Consider the following 22,127-nt stretch of genomic DNA (forward strand, 5'->3'; position numbering starts at 1 on the left):
CAAGCGAGATTCCAATTAAAATAATGAACGGTACACCAAACCTAGATAACTGCATAGGATGTAACATGCTCTGTCAAAAAATGTCCATGACTACGGTACTGAAGGTTATATGCACAAGGAATATATCAAAGTGCATCCATAGACCAGACAGAAACGTATGTCCATGAATATGGGCAAAGAGTAAAGCAGTGAAGCAGGGGTGCATATGTGGAAGGAGTTAAACTAGTCCTTAAGGCAGCATAAATAATGTGTCCTCCATTAGTCCATATCTTATCCACCCACAAACAACTCCCAGAGCATAAAGAGTCGGTCTAGACCAACAGTGTATGTCCTCCAGCTAAACCGCAGAGACAAAGAAGTAAAAAATAGCAGCTAGTAGTTACCCATGTGTTAGAAGGCAGGTGAAACCGATCCTATGTCCCCAACGCACGTTTCGGTGCGGGTACACCTTCCTCAGGGGGCGTGGTTTTGAAGGTAACACAAGACCCTCCCTATATATCCGGCCCTAGGTGTCACATGGTGCGGTTTCCACCAATCACAGTGAGATACCAACACTATTACACAGAAATGCACAGCCGCTCATATTAACCCCATATTACCCTGGCTAAATCACATAAAGCAGCGAGTGATGACATCCAGTCCATGCCATCACTGACAAAAGGGAAACCGCCCAGCTTAGAACAACTGAGCGGCACATGTGGTGTCACACTATAGCGGCTCACATACACCGCCATCACAATCCCGCAATCTAGATAAAAAGTTCACAAACCGATGATGGTGCACAGACACTCCCCCCTGACAGACGCATCACCGCACGGACCCATAGGACGGACGGCGCCAAGAACCGCCCATAGACCTAGCAGGTGGGGCGGCCGTACTAGGGGAATAGTCGCACACTGGCATACAAAGTGAAATGCAGGGTAATATACAGACAGCAGCACATAATAAAAAAAAAAAAAAGATGAAATATTTATGTATATGCACATGAACACAAATCACCATAACTACAAAGTATATCAATATAACATATATGTACACATGCATATACATATAAATACTACAATATGAAGGGCTCAGCCCAAACTAGGGCAATTATCCATAAGCCACCCTAGAGACGGCCAGTTACAACAGGGAGGCCGGCGCCAGACCTCACCCGTGCAACAAGCCAAAACAGGGGGCTTAAAGGAATCTAAATAGAGCCAAAAGTATAACCATATGTCAACAGAATAATATGTGCCCATGAGTGTTACAATTGTCCGCATAGTATTAAATAAAACATCATAAAAATTATAACAACATAAACAATAACTAATTAATCACATAGCGCATAGTACAAAAATGTGTATGGATAGCTGTGAGGTACTCAGTCCATGCCGGAATTCCACATTCCTCAGTGCAATAGTAGTTAGAGTATTCTTCAGGAACTCCGCTCCCTCAGATGTAAAAAACGTGACATCAACAGGCCGGATAAGGGGATACATCTTCAACGGATCGATCATAGATATTAAAATCAACATGTTGCAATATAGCAACTGGCTAAAGAGATAATGATAAAAGAATATCCATTAAAATCAATAAAAAACAAAACCAAAAAAGTAAAAAAGCAAAACAACGACGGACAGGACAATAGAGGCACATGAGGCAACCGAAGATGCATAATACACTGTACAGTATCACTATACCACAAAAGGTCAGAGGAACGAAGCAAATCCATGTGACTCATTTAGACCGTGGGGGGACATTGTAACCAGGACGGTAATCCACCGACATTCCTTCTGGGCAAGTATCCGTTTAATGTCCCCACCACGAATCCCAAGTTGAATGTGCTGAATGCCTCTGACCATGAAGGATTTGGGATCACTCTGATGGAATATGCGAAAATGCTTGGGTATAGTTTTAAGCTGGGTCACATCTATAGCTGAAGCAGATGCTACTATATCACGCACATGCTCACGTGTGCGTATTCTCAATTGTCGAGATGTCAAACCTATATATATTTTTTGACATCCACACGTGGCATAGTATATCACCTGTGTTGTCGCACAGGTGATATGATGTCTGATGTCAAATTTCTGTTTCCCATCGGATGAGGTGAAGGTGGCAGTTCTCAACGTGTTTTTACATGCCATACATTTCCCGCAAGGGAAACAACCCAAGGGTGGCCCACGTGAGTTAAAGGGATTTTTGGCTTCCGGGACATGATGACTACTAACCAGCATGTCTCCCAGATTCTGACTTCGTCTGGCTGTCATTAGAGGAACCACAGGTAAGTATCTAGACAAAACGGGATCTGTCTGAAGTACATTCCAGTGGCGTTTCAAACTTTCCCTCATCTGCATCCACTGGCCATTATATGTAGAAATAAATCTGATATGGTTTTCATCTTTCTTATTGGTTTTAAACTGGCCGTGTAATAGAGTAGAGCGGTTACTATGTTTTGCCCTAAGATAACCTCGCTTTATGCAACGTTCACTGTACCCGCGCATCCGAAATCTATCACGAAGGTCAGCCGACTGGGCCTCAAATTTCTCCTCTGATGAGCACACTCGTCTCATCCTGAGGAATTGGCCTACTGGGATGGCCCTAATGGTGGCTGTGGGGTGGCTCGAACTCGCATGCAACAGTGCATTGACCGAGGTGGGCTTCCGATACACGTCAGTGTGTATTTGCAAATGTTCATCAGTTGAAATTTTGATATCAAGGAAGTCCACCTCAGTCTTGCTGTACTTATAAGTCAGTTTGATGTTAAATGCATTAGAGTTCAAGCCCTCCATGAAATCCTGCAGTTGCCTCTCATCACCCTGCCACACGATAAAAACGTCGTCAATATAACGTAGCCAGCACTGCACATGGTCCGCGGCCTGAGCACCCTCTCCGCTGAAGACCTCCCTCTCCCAAAACCCAAGGAAGAGGTTCGCAAAAGAGGGCGCACAGGCCGCCCCCATGGCAGTGCCGCACCGCTGCAGATAGAAAATATCGCGGAAAACAAAAAAGTTGTGGGTGAGGATGTAATGAAGCAGCTGCAGGATAAACTCACACAGAGGGCCATCCCAGTTACTGTTAGTCAGAAAAAATCGGCAAGCTCGAAGACATCATCGTGTCGGATGCACGTGTACAGTGACTCGATATCTGCAGTGACGAGTAACATTTCCCTATCCAGGGACATACCGTCAATTCTAGACAGAACATCCATGGTATCACGTGCATATGAAGGAAGTGACTCCACAAGGGGCTTGAGGTAATAATCGATGAACTTGCACACTGGTTCACAGAGCCCGCCCAGGCCCGACACAATCGGCCGGCCTGGCGGAATCTGCGAATTCTTATGTATTTTAGGTGTAAAGTAAATGGTCGGGACTTTAGGGGTTCTAGTGAGCAGACCTTCCATTACTCTTTTTGAAATAATACCTTTTTCAAATGCCTGCTGAAGGATCAGTTCCAGTTCTGCCAAAAATGCCAATGTAGGATTACGGTCAAGACGACAATATGTGTTCTTATCTCTCAATTGTCTATAGGCCTCCTTCTTATACATCCACTGTGGCCATATCACTGTTTCCCCCCTTGTCGGCTGGTTTTATCACTGTCTATAATTTTTATTTATATAGCGCCAACATATTCCGCAGCGCTTTACAAATTATAGAGGGGACTTGTACAGACAATAGACATTACAGCATAACAGAAATACAGTTCAAAACAGATACCAGGAGGAATGAGGGCCCTGCTCGCAAGCTTACAAACTATGAGGAAAAGGGGAGACACGAGAGGTGGATGGTAACAATTGCTTTAGTTATTCGGACCGGCCATAGTGTAAGGCTCGGGTGTTCATGTAAAGCTGCATGAACCAGTTAACTGCCTAAGTATGTAGCAGTACAGACACAGTGGGCTATTAACTGCATAAAGTGAATGAGAACATGATGCGAGGAACCTGATTTTTTTTTATTTATAAATAGGCCACACAGGGATAGTTAGGTTAATGCATTGAGGCGGTAGGCCAGTCTGAACAAATGAGTTTTTAGGGTACGCTTAAAACTGTGGGGATTGGGGATTAATCGTATTAACCTAGGTAGTGCATTCCAAAGAATCGGCGCAGCACGTGTAAAGTCTTGGAGACGGGAGTGGGAGGTTCTGATTATTGAGGATGCTAACCTGAGGTCATTAGCGGAGCGGAGGGCACGGGTAGGGTGGTAGACTGATACCAGGGAGGAGATGTAGGGTGGTGCTGAGCCATGGAGTGCTTTGTGGATGAGGGTAGTAGTTTTGTACTGGATTCTGGAGTGGATGGGTAGCCAGTGTAATGACTGGCACAAGGTAGAGGCATCGGTGTAACGGTTGGTGAGGAATATGATCCTGGCAGCAGCATTCAGGACAGATTGGAGCGGGGAAAGTTTGGTAAGAGGGAGACCGATTAGTAGAGAGTTACAATAGTCCAGACGAGAATGAATAAGTGAAACAGTAAGAGTTTTTGCAGAGTCGAAAGTAAGAAAAGGGCGAATTCTAGAAATGTTTTTGAGATGCAGGTAAGAAGAGCGAGCCAGTGATCGGATGTGGGGGGTGAATGAAAGGTCAGAATCAAGGATGACCCCAAGGCAGCGGGCATGTTGCTTTGGAGTAATGGTGGAACCGCACACGGAGATGGCAATATCAGGCAAAGGTAGGTTAGTAGAGGGAGAGAACACGAGGAGTTCAGTTTTTGACAGGTTAAGTTTCAGATAGAGGGAGGACATGATGTTAGAGACAGCGGTAAGACAATCACTGGTGTTTTCTAAAAAGGTCGGTGTGATATCAGGAGAAGAAGTGTATAATTGGGTGTTGTCAGCATAGAGATGGTACTGGAAACCAAATCTACTGATTGTTTGTCCAATAGGGGCAGTATACAACGAGAAGAGGAGGGGGCCTAGGACTGATCCTTGAGGAACCCCAACAGTAAGGGGAAGGTGAGAGGAGGAGGAACCAGCAAAACATACAGTGAAGGATCGGTCAGAGAGATAGGAGGAGAACCAGGAGAGAACGGTGTCCTTGAGGCCGATGGAGCGGAGCATAGTGAGGAGGAGCTGATGATCCACAGTATCGAAAGCTGCGGAGAGATCCAAGAGAATTAGCATGGAGTAGTGACCATTAGATTTAGCTGTTAGTAGGTCATTAGAGACTTTAGTGAGGGCAGTTTCAGTAGAGTGTAAAGAGCGGAAGCCAGATTGAAGAGGGTCGAGAAGAGTTATTACTATACAGACAATTAATGGTTAGTTAAATGGATTGTCCTAAATTTTAATATTGATGATCCATGCATCGGACATTAATATCAGATTGGTGGTGGTCCGGCGACCCCATTGATCAGTTATTTGCTCGTAGGTGCTCTGGAGCAGAATTCAGTACTTAGTCATGGCCAAAAATTTTGAGAATAAGACAAATATTAATTTTTCAAAAGTCTACTGCTTCATTTTTTCTATTGGCAATTTGCATATACTCCTGAATGTCAGAGTGATCGGCTTAACAGAAATTACTGTACTTGCAAAGTCAATATTTGCCCAGAAAATGAACTTTAACCCCCAAAACACATTTCAACATCATTGCAGTCCTGCCTTAAAAGGAGCAGCTAACATCGTTTTAGTGATTGATCCATTAACACAGGTGTGGGTGTTGATGAGGACAGGGCTGGCGATCAATCAGTCATGATTAAGTAAGAATGACATCACTGGACACTTTAAAAGGAGGCTGGTGCTTGGTATCATTGTTTCTCTTCAGTTAACCATGGTTATCTCTAAAGAAACACGTGCAGCCATCATTGCACTGCACAAAAATGGCCTAACAGGGAAGGGTATCGCAGCTACAAAGATTGCACCTCAGTCAACAATCTATCGCATCATCAAGAACTTCAAGGAGAGAGCTTCCATTGTTGTCAAAAAGGCTCCAGGGCGCCCAAGAAAGACCAGCAAGCGCCAGGACCGTATCTTCAAACTGTTTCAGCTGCGGGATCGGACTATCAGCAGTGCCGAGCTTGCTCACGAATGGCAGCAGGCTGGTGTGAGTGCTTCTGCACGCACTGTGAGGCCGAGACTCTTTGAGCAACACCTGGTTTCAAGGAGGGCAGCAAAGAAGCCACTTCTCTCCAGAAAAAACATCAGGGACCGACTGATATTCTGCAAAAGGTACAGGGAGTGGACTGCTGAGGACTGGGGCAAAGTCATTTTCTCTGATGAATCCCCTTTTCGATTGTTTGGGACATCTGGAAAACAGCTTATTCGGAGAAGAAAAGGTGAGCGCTCCCACCAGTCTTGTCTCATGCCAACTGTAAAGCATCCTGAAACCATTCATGTGTGGGGTTGCTTCTCAGCCAAGGGAATCGGCTCACTCACAGTCTTGCCCAAAAACACAGCCATGAATAAAGAATGGTACCAGAATGTCCTCCAAGAGCAACGTCTCCCAACCGTCCAAGAGCAGTTTGGCGCCCAACAATGCCTTTTCCAGCATGATGGAGCACCTTGCCATAAAGCAAAGGTGATAACTAAATGGCTCATGGAACAAAACATAGAGATTTTGGGTCCATGGCTTGGAAACTCCCCAGATCTTAATCCCATTGAGAACTTGTGGTCAATCATCAAGAGACGGGTGGACAAACAAAAACCAACAAATTCTGGCAAAATGCAAGCATTGATTATGCAAGAATGGACTGCTATCAGTCAGGATTTGGTCCAGAAGTTGATTGAGAGCATGCCAGGGAGAATTGCAGAGGTCTTGAAGAAGGGTCAACACTGCAAATATTGACTTGCTGCATTAACTCATTCTAACTGTCAATATAACCTATTGGTACTCATAATATGATTGCAATTATATTTCTGTATGTGATATAAACATCAGACAAACACTAATAAAAACCAGAGGGCAGCAGATCATGTGAAAATATAATTTTGGTGTCATTCTCAAAACTTTTGGCCATGACTGTACATCTGGGGTCACCACTAGAGCTAATAACTGCTGATATTGGGGGCTGCTGGGTGTTTGACCCACACCAATCTGATGTTTGTGGTTCCAGAGTCACCTTTTGTGATTGAAGCTGTAAAACATGTGCACTACCGCTCCTTTTACACCAGTGACTTTCAGATCCCTGATGGGTAGGTGTCCCAGCAGTTTGACACCTAGCGATCATGCATGCATCATCTCTCCTGTGGATAGGTGATAAGTGTCATATGTGGGAACCCCTCTCTGGCTCTGTTTATACCTTTGTGCAGGCTCTATTCAGATCCTTTGTTACAAATTCTTCAGATTTTATCTGAAAATTGCTCTGCATGCAATGCTATATTTCTCATCAAAGCAACATAAACCGCAGTAGAAGCCAAAATGCCATTGCAAGTCAAGGGTCCATTGGCACGCTACTGGGGTCTGCCAGGCAACACATCCAGGAGAACATCACGGCTTCAGATTTGTGACCTCCGTTAAAAACTGAACGTTGCTTAGAACAGTGATGTTATATATACGTAATAGTTTTGTATATACAGGTCCTTCTCAAAAAATTAGCATATAGTGTTAAATTTCATTATTTACCATAATGTAATGATTACAATTAAACTTTCATATATTATAGATTCATTATCCACCAACTGAAATTTGTCAGGTCTTTTATTGTTTTAACCCCTTTACCCCCAAGGGTGGTTTGCACGTTAATGACCAGGCCAATTTTTACAATTCTGACCACTGTCCCTTTATGAGGTTATAACTCCGAAACGCTTCAACGGATCTTAGCGATTCTGAGATTGTTTTCTTGTAACATATTGTACTTCATGATAGTGCTAAAATTTCTTCGATATAACTTGCGTTTATTTGTGAAAAAAACGGAAATTTGGCGAAAATTTTGAAAATTTCACAATTTTCCAACTTTGAATTTTTATTCTGTTAAACCAGAGAGTTATGTGACACAATATAGTTAATAAATAACATTTCCCACATGTCTACTTTACATCAGCACAATTTTTGAAACAAACTTTTTTTTTTCAAGGAAGTTATAAGGGTTAAAATTTGACCAGCAATTTCTCATTTTTACAACCAAATTTACAAAACCATTTTTTTTAGGGATCACCTCACATTTGAAGTCATTTTGAAGGGTCTATATGGCAGAAAATACCCAAAAGCGACACCATTCTAAAAACTGCACCCCTCAAGGTGCTCAAAACCACATTCAAGAAGTTTATTAACACTTCAGGTGATTCACAGCAGCAGAAGCAACATGGAAGGAAAAAATTAACATTTTACTTTTTAGTCACAAAAATGATCTTTCAGCAATAATCTTTTTAATTTCCCAAGGGTAAAAAGAGAAAATGGACCTCAAAAGTTGTTGTCCAATTTATCCTGAGTACACTGATACCCCACATGTGAGGGGGAACCACTTTTTGGGCGCATGGCAGGGCTCAGAAGGAAAGGAGCGCCGTTTGACTTTTTCAAGCTAACTTTGGCTGGAATTGAGATCGGACGCCATGTCGCGTTTGGCGACCCCCTGATGTGCCTAAACAGTGGAAACCCCCCACAAGTGACCCCATTTTGGAAACTAGACCCCCTAAGGAACTTGTCTAGATGTGTCATGAGCACTTTTATCCCCCAAGTGCTTCACAAAAGTTTATAACGCCCGGGCGTGAAAAAAAAAATTCCTATTTTTTCCACAAACATGATCGCTTAGTCCCCAATTTTTTATTTTCTCAAGGGTAAAAGGAGAAATTGGACCCCAAAAGTTGTTGTCCAATTTGTCCTGAGTACGCTGATACCCCATATTTGGGGGGAACCACTGTTTGGGCGCATGGCAGGGCTCAGAAGGAAAGGAGCGCCGTTTGACTTTTTCAAGCTAACTTTGGCTGGAATTGAGATCGGACGCCATGTCGCGTTTGGAGAGCCCATGATGTGCCTAAACAGTGGAAACCCCCCACAAGTGACCCCATTTTGGAAACTAGACCCTCTAAGGAACTTATCTAGTTGTGTGGTGAGAATTTTGAACCCCCACTTGCTTCACTAAAGTATATAATGCCCAGGCGTGAAAATAAAAAATCCTATTTTTTCCTACAAAAATGATATTTTAGTCCCCAATTTTTAATTTTCCCAAGGGTACCAGGAGAAATTGGACCCCAAAAGTTGTTGTCCAATTTGTCCTGAGTACGCTGATACCCCATATGTGGGGAGGAACTACTGTTTGGGCACACGTTGGGGCTCGAAAGGGAAGTAGTGACGTTTTGGAATGCAGACTTTGATGGAATGTTCTGCTGGCATCATGTTCCATTTGCAGAGCCCCTGATGTGACTAAACAGTAGAAACCCCCCACAAGTGACCCCATTTTGGAAACTGTACCCCCTAAGGAACTTATCTAGGTGTTTGGTGAGAAATTTGAACCCCCACGTGCTTCACTAAAGTTTATAATGCCCAGGCGTGAAAATAAAAAATCCTATTTTTTCCCACAAAAATGATATTTTAGTCCCCAATTTTTAATTTTCCCAAAGGTAACAGGAGAAATTGGACATCAAAAGTTGTTGTCCAAATTGTCCTGATTACGCTGGTACGCCATATGTGGGAAAAAACTGTTTAGGCACACGTTGGGGCTCGAAAGGGAAGTTGTGACGTTTTGGAATGCAGAAATTGTCTGCGGTCGTCATGTTCCGTTTGCAGAACCCCTGATGTGCCTAAACAGTAAAAAAAAAACCACAAGTGACATCATTTTGGAACCTAGACCCCCCCCAAGGAACTTATCTAGATGTGCCCCCTTTTTGGAACTAATGTACGCTTTCTTGTAAAGTAAATTAGTAGTGCATGGAGGTGTGGTACAATCTGAAGCAATCCTTCATACACAGGCCAGGTTTTTCGGGGCAGGTGTCGCATTGATAAATGGTGTCCTTGCGTATTCCCCTTTTGTAACACACTCGGCACCTTTTTTGCGGCTTACCTTTTCTGCCGGTTGGCGGGACCACCCCCGGAAAATGCTGGCCTGGTACGATACGAGCACCTTCAGTTCCGGAAGTACTGGGGCCCTCTCCTTCCGGAGTACCAAATATCAGGGCCTTAACCACTACCTCCTGGAACTGAAGGTACGACGTATCGGTGTGGCGTGCACATCGTAACAGCAGGAAAGCGTTGAGCATTGCCATTTGTACGATGTGGACGGCCAACTTTTTGTACCACACCTTGGCCTTTCTCAAAGCACTGTATGGTTGGAGGAGTTGATCAGAGAGATCAACCCCCCCCCATGCTTTTGTTGTAGCCCAGTACACAGTCCGGTTTGCAGACCTGTGTAGAGGTACTGCCATCACCATGTATGGTGGTCAAGAGAAGGACATCCCTCTTGTCCTTGTACTTGACCACCAGCAGGTGGTCGCTACATTGGGCCTTGCTCTCACCTTTTCTGAGGATCTGCCGAAGTAGCGTCTTTGGGAGGCCTCTCTGATTTTTGCGCACAGTACCGCAGGCTGCGGTACCTCGCGCAGAGAGGGATTTGTAGAGTGGGATGCTGGTATAAAAGTTATCAGTATAGAGGTGATAACCTTTATCCAGCAGTGGGTGCACCAAATCCCACACGATCTTCCCACTCACTCCCAGGACAGGAGGACACTCAGGGGGTTCAATCCTGCTGTCCTTCCCTTCATACACTCTAAACCTGTGGATGTACCCTGAGGCACTCTCACACAGCTTGTAGAGTTTGATTCCGTACCTGGCCCTTTTGTTGGGCAGGTATTGACGGAATCCGAGCCGCCCCTTAAAATGGACCAAGGACTCATCCACGCAGATGTCCCTTTTGGGCACGTACACTTCAGAAAACTTTTTGTTGAAGTGTTCGATGACCGGCCGAACTTTGAACAGACGGTCAAAGTTGGGGTCATCTCGTGCGGGACACTGTGCATTATCGGAATAATGCAGGAATTTATGGATGGCCTCAAAACGTCTCCGAACCATGGCCATTCGGAATACTGGAGTGTTATATAAAACATCTACACTCCAATATTGCCGCATTTCTGGCTTCTTCACGATCCCCATGTGGAGGACCAGGCCCCAAAACTGCATCATTTCAACTGCGTCTACAGGAGACCAGTTGGAAAATGATGTACCGGGGTTTTGCTCCAAAAATTGACGAGCATACAAATTAGTTTTCTCCACCATGAGGTTAATAAAATCCTCAGAGAAAAAGACTTTGAAAAAGTCTGTTTCTGTGAGGCCCGTGGTGTCAAACTTGATTCCTGATTCTGCCACAAAATCAGGAATCAGTGGCTCGTAATTTTCGGGGGGCGAGGTCCATGTGGGTTCCGCAGTGGGGAGCGCTGGTTCAGGAGTGGTGGGGGCTGCCTCATCTTCTGTCCTGGGGCGTCTGCGTGGTGGTTCCGCAGGACCCGAGGAGGAAGAGGAGGAGGAAGAGGATGAAGAATCAGAAAAGTGAAGAAAAGTGGGATCCTCTCCCTCGCTATCCGTGTCGGAGGCAAGGAAAGCATATGCCTCCTCCAATGAATAGCGCTGTTGGGACGAACGGGACGAGCGGGACATTTTTGTGTGAATATGGTGATTGGGTGCACTTTATTGATAACTGTATGTGTATGTGTGGGGGGATAGTGATTTGTGCAAACTTATCTGAAAAGAAAATGCTAAAAGGAGAAGAAAAACCTGTAAAAAAAAAAAAAGGCAGGCACAAACTCTGATAAGAGAACTGCGTCACTTATCAAAGTTTGGCGGCTGCGGGATGTGTGTACGGAGGTTGCGCAAAAAGGCTGAAGGGGAAAAAAGCGAGCGCGAGAGTTGATCGGTGAACTGCGTCACCAATCAACGTTCGGCGGCTGTTAAATGGGCGCACGGAAGGAGGTGCAAAGGGGGGTAAAAAGAGGGGGAAGGGAGATGGGGGTGGAAGTGGGGATTGGGCAGGGATCAGTGATCAAAACGTACGGTTGTAGTCAGGTGGCGCAAAAGGGGGGTGAAAAAAAAAAAAAAGGAAAACGGCAGGCACAAACTCTGATAAGTGAACTGCGTCACTTATCAAACTTTGGCGGCTGCGGAATGTGTGTACGGAGTTGGCGCAACGGGGGCGAGGGAAAAAAAGCGAGCGCGAGCGTTGATCGGTGAACTGCGTCACCAATCAACGCTCGGCGGCTACTAAATGTGCGCACGGAGGCGGCACAAATGGGGGTGGAGGGGGTAAAAAGAGGGGGAAGGGGGGATTGGGGTGGATGAACGGGGATTGGGGTGGATGAACGGGGATTGGGGTGGATGAACGGGGATTGGGCAGGGATCAGGGATAAAACTTACGTTTAGTTGTCTTCTTTCTTTAGCAGGGATTGTGGTGCTACAGGCTGCTGTGGCACCACAATACCCAGCACGGCAGGGAGATCCAGGCACAAAATCCAGCAGGGAGATCCAGCAGTATGACCGCTCTGTAGGAATCCTCAGCTAGAATGAGGACCCTGCAGAGCGGTCATACACAGGTCAGGCAGGTGACACAGACAGGTCACAGAGCGGTCATGCTGCTGCTGTGACCTGTCATTGGTGGGATCGACCATAATATCGATCCCACCAATCAGAGCTTTCCTGGTGACCTGGCTGTGACCTGCCTAGGATCGGATCTGTTCGCGCCATCCTAGGCAGGTCACAGCCAGGTCACCTGCAGGGCACAGAGCGGTCACAGTTTCCTTCTCCCCAGTCTTCCTCCACACTCTGGCACCTTGATTTCCGAATGACATGCAAAATTTGCTTTCATCAGAAAAAAGTACTTGGGACCACTTAGCAACAGTCCAGTGCTGCTTCTCTGTAGCTCAAAAGTGGCTTTACCTGGGGAATGCGGCACCTGTAGCCCATTTCCTGCACACGCCTGTGCACGGTGGCTCTGGATGTTTCCACACCAGACTCAGTCCACTGCTTCCTCAGGTTCCCCAAGGTCTGGAATCGGTCCTTCTCCACAATCTTCCTCAGGGTCCGGTCTCCTCTTCTCGTTGCACAGCGTTTTCTGCCACATTGTTTCCTTCCAACAGACTTACCATTGAGGTGCCTTGATACAGCACTCTGGGAACAGCCTATTTGTTGAGAAATTTCTTTCTGGGTCTTACCCTCTTGCTTGAGGGTGTCAATGATGGCCTTCTTGACATCTGTCAGGTCGCTAGTCTTACCCATGATGGGGGTTTTGAGTAATGAACCAGGCAGGGAGTTTATAAAAGCCTCAGGTATCTTTTGCATGTGTTTAGAGTTAATTAGTTGATTCAGAAGATTAGGGTAATAGGTCGTTTAGAGAACCTTTTCTTGATATGCTAATTTATTGAGACAGGTTTTTTGGGTTATCAGGAGTTGTATGCCAAAATCATCAGTATTAAAACAATAAAAGACCTGACAAATTTCAGTTGGTGGATAATGAATCTATAATATATGAAAGTTTAATTGTAATCATTACATTACGGTAAATAATGAAATTTAACACTATATGCTAATTTTTTGAGAAGGACCTGTATGTTATTACTGTTGCTGTTCCAAACTCCCTTTATTTGTGCCTAGTTCTCGCCATTCTTGTGTAATATTTCTAGTAGAGCTCTTTTTTTCCACTCCTTTTGAATGAATAATTTTCTGCTTTTCTTGCAGGCCTTTAGTTTATCTTGGCCTTAAAATGTTTGCTCGGTTTGGGGTTTGTTCCTTCCTTAACTGCTCAGAAGTTACCCTGAGGTCCTGGCTGCACGTCATTGAGTCCAATTACCATTCAGGCAATGCATACCATAATTCAACACATTCCGCCGATGTCTTACATGCCACTGCTTACTTCCTGTGCAAAGAGAGGGTGAAGGTAAGAAAACCCAAGGGTTATTACCCATGGGGTGTGAAAAATGTCTATAGCTTTGCAGTTATTGTGATATTAACATGAACAGACAAAAGTTGAGTTATTGCTAGAAAGATTACCACTATTATTGAGTCCTGGGTGTATAGCTGAGGTCCTTTCTGAGGGTCCTCTTCTCTCTAGTTTGGAGAGCAGTTACAAAGCGTGTAATTCGCTCTGTTGGACCTGTCACGCCCTGCATTATTCTGCATGGTTGGGGATTTTGGTGCAGATTTGCCACCGCAGATATTGTAAAATAAAGATAAAGACGTACGGTAATTCCCTTGTCCAGTCTTCTGTTATTTTCCATACAGCACAGCCTCCTGCAATGTTGTCTTCTCCTTGTGACCGCTGCAGCCTGTCAGACATCATTACAGTAGATTGGATTAGACTGGCAATAGACTAGGTCAGGGAGTCAGAAAAGACCTGGGGAAATAGAGTGAAATTAAAATAAAAGGCACTAGACTTAATCTGCGTCAACAAATCTATACCAAAATCCCTCGTCATGTTCGACAGGACCAGGCCAGCAGAGCAGGAGATGTTCTAACTGCTCTCCTCACTTGGCCAAGAGATGAATATCTGATCTTTTTAGTAGGTCGCTGTAAATGGGGTATATTGAACTCAGTGGGAAAAATCCACAAGTCTGCAACTGATCTACAACATAAATGTTAAATTTGCGGCACATTTTCATGTGGATTTGTTTCTGAAGTGTGGTCAAGTTTTGATAAACTTTTATTTACCTTGCTGCTGCTGTTATATGGATTTTCGCCAACATATCCAGCCCTTGTAAATAACCCCTTCATGCTGAAGACTGTAATATTTAGCTCATAGGTTCCCTTTCAAGTTTTTCTGGTTATCATTAGAAACAGTCAACAAGCTTGTTGTCCAACATTTTGTTGACCACTTATCTAGGCTCCCATAATGAAGAGCATGTATACTTTGACGTAGCTAAAAAAATGTATTCACATATATGATTGTAGGTATGTTTTCACTTCTACATATGTAAAATGCAGCGTTCTGTTTGGATTATTGGAATTAATCCTGATTAATCCTGATTATTTCACTCTATTTGATAATTTGTACTTTGAATTGCAATAGTGGTCACTGATTTCCTAAAGCATGAAGCCATGTTCAGGGAACCCTTTGGCGACTTCTCATATTCTTAACTGTAAAGCCGGGGTTACATTATCTGTGCTGCTGCAGAGCCTCTTTGTAGAGGAATAGTGAATTTCATATCCACCAGCATTATCTGCATCAGTTCTGTTATGTAACAATATCGGCCACAATACTTCCATACACGGTCAGCCAGTTTTCCACCCCTGTGCATTGCCACCCACAAAACTAAGTGCCATCCATACTATGTAATCTCTATATACCGTATTTTTCGGATTATAAAATGCACTTTTATTCCCCCAAATTTTGGGGGAAAGTGGGGGGTGCGTGTTATAATCTGAATCTGTGTGCTGTGCTGTAGAGGAGGGGGGGCAGCTCCCCCCCACCTGTGCTGCTGGCAGGCACATGATAAAATAACAAACACTTAACTCACCTTCCGATGATGGCTCTGTGCTCCCAGCTCCTCGGTTGCGCTTCCTGTCTGTGCTGTGCCGATCACATGATCGGATGCCAGCACAGTGTTGACATCACTGTGTGCCCAGGTCACATGATCCATTGCCCAGGAAACAGGAAGCACAACAGAGGAGCTGTGAGCACGGAGCCATCATCGGAAGGTGAGTTAAGTGTTTGTTATTTTATCATGTGCCTGCCAGCAGCACGGGGGGGGAGTGTCTGCCAGCGGCACAGGGGGGCATGTGTCTGCCAGCAACACGTGACCGGGCGGGGCTGTACCTGTCAGCAGCACAGGGGGGCATATAGTGAGCAGGGGGGCCTGTACCTGCCAGCAGCACTGGGAGGCATATTGTGACCGGGGGGGGGCCTGTGCCTGCCAGCACAGGGGGGCATATAGTGACCCAGGGGGCATGTGCCTGCCAGCAGCACAGGGGGGCATATTGTGACCAGGGGGGCATGTGCCTGACAGCAGCACAGGGGAGCATATAGTGACCCGGGGAGGGTGGAGCATGTGTCTGCCAGCAGCACAGGGGGCATGTGCCTGACAGCAGCACAGGGGGGCATGTGCCAGCACAAGGATGGGGGTTATATAGATACCAGGATGAGGGACATATGATTTGTAAGATGGACACTGGCATTATAACACAGACCCCCATTTAACATAACAAAATGTTTTTCTCTTTTTCTTCACCAAATTTGGGGGTGCGTCTTATAATCAGATGCGTCTTATAAAGCAAAAAATACGGTAATTGGAAATTTTTCTGAATGATGTATAATATGGCTTGGCCTGAAATCGCAGTGTCGCATTGTGGCATCACATATAATGATTTCCTATGGAGTCGAAAATGTTCTGAAAAGTATTGGACTTTCTGACGCTGATCACAAGTCACACATGACTCACTTGCCATAAACTTCATTGTAAGTCACATGGGACTGCAACTTGCCTCCTCTTTTTCACCGCAATATCACAGCTCTAACATAGTAGCATGTCACAAGGACACAGACAAGTTGCTCAGATGTGTTTTTGTGCTTGACTTTTCTAAGTATGACTGCTCACTACACGTCACCACGTAGCCCCAGCCTAAATATGTGAATATGCATTAGTTCACTTATTAAACACTAGATTGTGGCCCGATTCTAACGCATCGGGTATTCTAGAATATGCATGTCCCCATAGTATATGTGCCCGTCGCTGATTGGTCGAGGCAACCTTTGACATCATCGTCGCCATGACAACCATTATGACATCTACGTCGATACTGTGCCCGTCGCTGAATCAGACGCGGGATGTCTACGTCCTTTATGACATCGTCGCTGTGCCCGTCACTGATTGGTCGAGGCCTGGTGGCCTCGACCAATCAGAGACGCAGGATTTCCAAGACAGACAGACAGACAGACGGAAAAACCCTTAGGCAATTATATATATAGATTTTTCAGTCGCACACTGGTTAATTAATTCCGCAAGTGTTCCTCTTCTATAAGCCACCATATTAATGATGTGACATATCTGTTTAGCAAAGCCTGGACCAGATCGATGAGGTTGCCGCTCTCATTGCTGCCACTGTTCATGATGTGGATCATCCTGGGAGAACGAATTCATTCCTATGCAATGCAGGGAGTGAACTGGCCATCCTGTACAATGATACGGCAGTGTTGGAGAGCCATCATGCCGCGCTGGCGTTCCAGCTGACAACGAGAGATGACAAGTGCAATATATTCAAAAACATGGAAAGGTAAGATGGCACAGCAGGTAGTTGCCACTTAGTGCTATAATATTTACGTATGAATGAAACTGTTCATTTATTGCAGGATGTGTATCTTATACTCATAGATAAAATCTCTATACTTTTATGTGTTTTTACTATGCTGCAATGTTGAGATTCCCAAGTGTCACCAACCTGGATTGACCCCATCATGGTCAATATGTCAATACTGTATCCATTTTCAATAATGCAGATGAAATAGTATAGTCTTCCATGAAATTTGAATCTATTTAAACAACTACCGATGACCATGGGCGGCTTTTTTTTTTTTGCATCACTCTGACATGGAAAAAAACACCAGAGGGAAACTGTTGTGAGAATGGATTGCTATGGGATCGTTCACATTCTTCCGGTGCATTCGTTTTCTCTATCGCCTTTCATTGGGGGACACAGGAACCATGGGTGTATGCTGCTGCCACTAGGAGGCTGACACTATGCAAATAAAAAAGTTAGCTACTCCTCTGCAGTGTACACCCTACCGACAGGAAGTAGGATATTCAGTTTAGCTTAGTGTCAGTAGGAGGTGGACACGGGTCTTTCATTAGACCCTTATCTACCTCAATGTGCGTCGTTCCTTTTCAGGTTTTTCTGGAGGGATAAAGGGTGAGCAGTCACACCTGTAGTCCCACAATACGGACCATGAGTACGGCGTGTACTGCCACCCCGTATCCTCATAGATCCCTCACCAGGACCAAGATCCTAGCACACAAGCGTGCTCAGAAGTCCGGTCCTGGCTCCGCCCCCCACCCACTCGCCCACCAGAGCCTGTCGGTTGGAGGAGACGAGGACGTCCATCAGCTCCCTGGACGTCTGATATTTTCCCCAGAATGAGGTTAGTAAGGACGGCGTGGGATGTTTAGGTAAGTATTCCAAAGTACCTCTGAGTCCTTCCTCCGTTCCAGGGCAGTCATTTGGGGGTCCCTTGGGATATTTTTCCAGGTTGCCTGGACTTGGTTTTCATTTTCTCATGGGGCGGGGGTCTTCGCCCCATTCGCGTGGCAGCCGCGCTGTTCTTGGTCTTACAGGCGGCCGCGTTGCCGTTTTTCCCCCGGCCGCATTGTGCTCTGGCCTGGTGCGGCGGCCGTGTGGCAGCCGATGCCTCTTTTCCCCTGCGGCCGCACTTTCTGCCCCGGCTTCTTCCGGGGCCTACTTCCGGCTTCCTCCTCCGGCCACACTGTGCCCTTCTGCCGCGGCGCGGCAGCCTTGCAGGCAACCGCGCCGCTTTTCCCGGCGTCTGCACGGTTCCCGCCGCGGCCCTTCCTGGCGGCCACCGGCCTCAAATTTAGGCCCCGGCTTCTACCGGGGCCTACTTCCGGCGCCGCGTCTCCTCCCACTTCCTTTCTCTCGGGCGGGCTTTTCTCCCGCCCGAATATCACGGCAAGCTCCGCCCACCGCCGCCATCTTGGTGCTCCTGGCCTGGCGGTTAAGCCCGCCCACCACTCCCAGGCAGCCACAAATACTTATTTCTGCGCCAGGAACGTTTTTCTTTGCCCATCTTGGAGCGCAAATTTCTGGCGTCCTCACATCTCCCCACTGGCCATGCAGCAAGCTACATCGGACAAGAGAGTGCATCAGATGTGTCTGCCTGTTCTCCTAGGGGCTATCGTTCCTGAGGAGCATCTCCCAAGTCGTGCAGCCTTCCATCCGGAAACCGCAGCGTCTGCCGTGAGTACCTCTGCACCGCAGTTTGACCTCAATCCCCCCCCCCCCCCCATCCCATCCCCCTACTCTCCAGACATTTCCCTCAGGGGCCCCTTCGGGCTAATTTTAAAGGTGGTCTCTCCCGGCCTCCTACTTTTTCCTGTGCCTTACTGAAACACTTTCAGGGTTCGTCTTGTAACCCCAAGCTTCCCTCAGGCAGGCCCGCGGCAACCCACATTATGTTCACCGCCTAAGACCCCCCCTGTTGCTCCGCCTGAGAGCGAAGTCCCCACCCCAGGCTGGGCCTCCCCTCTGTCTCTATCAGTAGCGGTTCTCACACGGGTGTCCCAGACCCTTGTGTCCGTGCTCGTTCAGTTGCCCCTGCAGACTTCCATAGTAGCCAGCGGGTCGCTAGAAGCTCCGTCCAAGTCTTCCATGCAGGCCGCGAAAGATCCAGACGGGAACGCCGGTCTGAGTTCTCTTCTCGGTCCATCTCGCCCCACTGTCCTTCTCTGTGGTCGACTTCCCCCTGATCCCCTCCCCGGAGTCAGGCGAGGCCTCGGAGGATAATTTGGGGCCGAAGTTGAACCAAATCATAACATGAGGGATATGGTTCAAAGCATCATTGGAGCGTCCAATCTGACCTGTGGCATCAAAGATTCCTCTACGGAACCTGCAGATCAGGCGGTTTCGTTTAGACGGTCTAAACTACCTCCCAAGGGATTCGCTCCTCATCCTGACTCGAGGAGCTTCTGGCCAGAGAAAGAGAGAATTCGACCAGACGTTCTCAAAGAGGCAAGCGTCTTGGAGTCTCATATTTCCTTCCTCCGGATCTCATCACCAACCGGAACGAGAGGCGATAGAGAACGACCTATCCCTCTGTGGATCTGCCGACTGCTAGACTTACCACCAACACAGTCCTCACGCTGTCCGGTGGGGCGAATCTGACAGATTCCATCGATAAGATCATGGAATCCTTCGCGAATTCGGTTTTCGAAGCTGCCGCATCATCCCTATGCCCGTCTTTCGCTTCCATTTGGGTTTCGAAGTCTGTATCCAAAGGAGCTAAACAACTCCATTGGGGCATTCAAGCCGGAGCTCCACCAGACTGGCTGGCGAAAGTGGCCACCCAGATTACTCGCTCTGTTTGGCTCAAGGGTCATCAAGAAGTCCCTTACGAGCCTACCTTTTTCAAGGATCACGTCTTTTCGGTTCCAAGCTGGACTAAATTATCAAGGACGCCACTAGTGGCAACAGTTCTCTTCTTAGGCGGCAACTTCGGTCCTTTCGGCCCACTTTTTCGTCGTTCCACGGCATCCGATCCCTTTTTCGCATCAGCAGAGGCCACATGCACGATAAGAGAAGAAGGTATTCTTCGACTCGCTCCTTCCTGGCGTTCCCGCTACTCCTAAGGTGGATTCTCCAGGTCCAGGACTGGAAATTCCACCTAGGCAGGACCCACGACTAGGCCCCAGCCCGTTTCCTAGGCTGGGCAGCCGTCTCCTGTTCCCCAGGGACGTCTTTGTCTCCTCAACAGAGGAGGCATGGGCCCGGGAACTTGTATCCGCTGGAGACAAAATAGATTAATTTCACGGTCCTGGGATCGTTTTCTCTAATCCCAACCTCCAAGAGACCCCGTTCTAGTCCTGGGTTTCTTTACAGCCATTGTTTCCCTCATTAAATCTGGGGTAACATTCCCGTCCCTGAACAGGAACGGTTCACAGGCTTCTCTTCGAACCTATTTGTACTGAAAGAGGACGACAAGGTTCGTCCCAGTCCGGATCTCAAATTGCCGAACAGGAAGTTTCGTCTGAGACACTTCAGGATGATATTCCCTCGTTCAGTAATCGATTCCATGGAGGCTCAGGAATTTCGGTTTCAGGCTCTCGAAAGTCTATCCATCTTTCCCGACACTCTAGCCGTTGCGGGTAGCTCGTCAACAGGAAAAAGTTCCGTCTTGTTGCTCCAGGGTTCTCGGCTCCCCTCCTTTCTGATGGACCATAAAGGTCCTAAGGAGGTTGGTTGCTACATCGGTAGCAATTTTTCCCTTCGCCGTTTCATTCAAGACTTCTTCAGCAGGCTATTCTATCACAGGGGGACAGGTCTGTCTTCTCCCTGCATCGTCCGATCCGTCTTTCTACCGGGATCAAACGTTTCCTCCACTGGTGGCCGAGGTCTCTGCTCCTATCCCGAGCAGATCCTTCACAGCATATCCTTCCTTCCCGTTTCCTGGCAGGTGGTGACGATGGTCGCCAGCCTTCTCGGCGGAGGCGTGGGGCTTTGTCACCTGTTCTTTTCATGGTTGTTGGTCGGCACAGGAGTCCTCTCTGCCGATCAATGTTCTCGAGTTCCGGATCTTCTTTCTGTCTTTCCTTCACTGGGTAAGGATTCTCAGCAGCCTGCCAATTCGAATCCAGACAGACAATGACACAGCAGTGGCATATGTCAACCACCAGGGGTAGACTCGGAGTTCTCTGGCCTTGGCCGAGATTCCAGGATGCTCTTTTGGACAGCAACGGTCCTGGTGAGATCCGCAGTGCATGTCCCCGGCGTGGACATTTAGGCCGCCGTCTTCCTTGGCCGCGAGGGCCTCGCGGCAGGTGAATGGTCCTTACTTCAGGAGGTCTCTTATCGGATTGCTCTTCGGTGGGGGACTCCAGAGGTGGACCTCACGGCGTCCCGATTGAACAGGAAGGTCCCTCGGGTCATCCCAAGGTCCCGCGATTCTCTCGCAGTGGTGTTGGCATTCTGGCCATTCCTTGGTCGCAGTTCCTGCTCCCCTATCGGTTTCCACCCCTTCCCTTGCTTTCCAAGCTGTCCAAAAAGATCAAGGCGGGATGGGTGCCGGTCATTCTGATCGTCCCGGATTGGCCCAGGGGGTCTTGGTTTGCAGACATCGACAATCTTCTCGCGGACACCCCTGGTGTCTTCCAAACAGACCCGATCTGCTGTCTTAGGGTCCGATCTGCCACCCGAATTATCGGTCGCTCAGTTTATCGGCGTGGCTGTGGACTCCACAGTTTTAAGACCGTCCGGCCTTTCGGCCCGGATGAGTCACACTATAATCCAGGCTAGGAAGCCTTCGTCTTCTTCCAGGATCTACTATCGTACCTGGAAGGCTTACTTTCGTTGATGCAAGTCCAACCGCTTTTCACCTATGTCCTTAATCCCTGCCTTCCATTTGCTTTTTCTTCAGGCAGGACTGGATTCGGGCTTCGCTCTGTTCCCTAAAGGGCCAGGTTTCCTGCGCTCTTCTTCCCTTTAAGAAGACTTTATCTTCTCAGCCTCAGGTTAAGACCTTCCTTCAAGGAGTAGCCCACGCTGTCCCTCCGTACAGGGCCTCTGTGGATTCATGGGATTTA

At 47.0% G+C, this 22,127-nt stretch overlaps 1 protein-coding gene across 3 annotated transcripts in view; it reads left to right on the forward strand.

Annotated features, from left to right (window-relative positions):
* The window catches only part of PDE8A (phosphodiesterase 8A), a 490,200-nt gene that overhangs the window by 438,703 nt on the left and 29,370 nt on the right, over positions 1-22,127 (forward strand). For all 3 annotated transcript variants that reach the window (XM_069766080.1, XM_069766079.1, XM_069766082.1), the window contains exons 17-18: positions 13,567-13,765; positions 16,877-17,094. In XM_069766080.1, coding sequence (XP_069622181.1) covers positions 13,567-13,765; positions 16,877-17,094 — 417 coding nt within the window. The remainder of the gene's footprint in view (positions 1-13,566; positions 13,766-16,876; positions 17,095-22,127) is intronic.

The sequence above is a fragment of the Ranitomeya imitator genome, chromosome 4 (genome assembly GCF_032444005.1).
Source record: "Ranitomeya imitator isolate aRanImi1 chromosome 4, aRanImi1.pri, whole genome shotgun sequence".
NCBI lineage: Eukaryota > Metazoa > Chordata > Amphibia > Anura > Dendrobatidae > Ranitomeya > Ranitomeya imitator.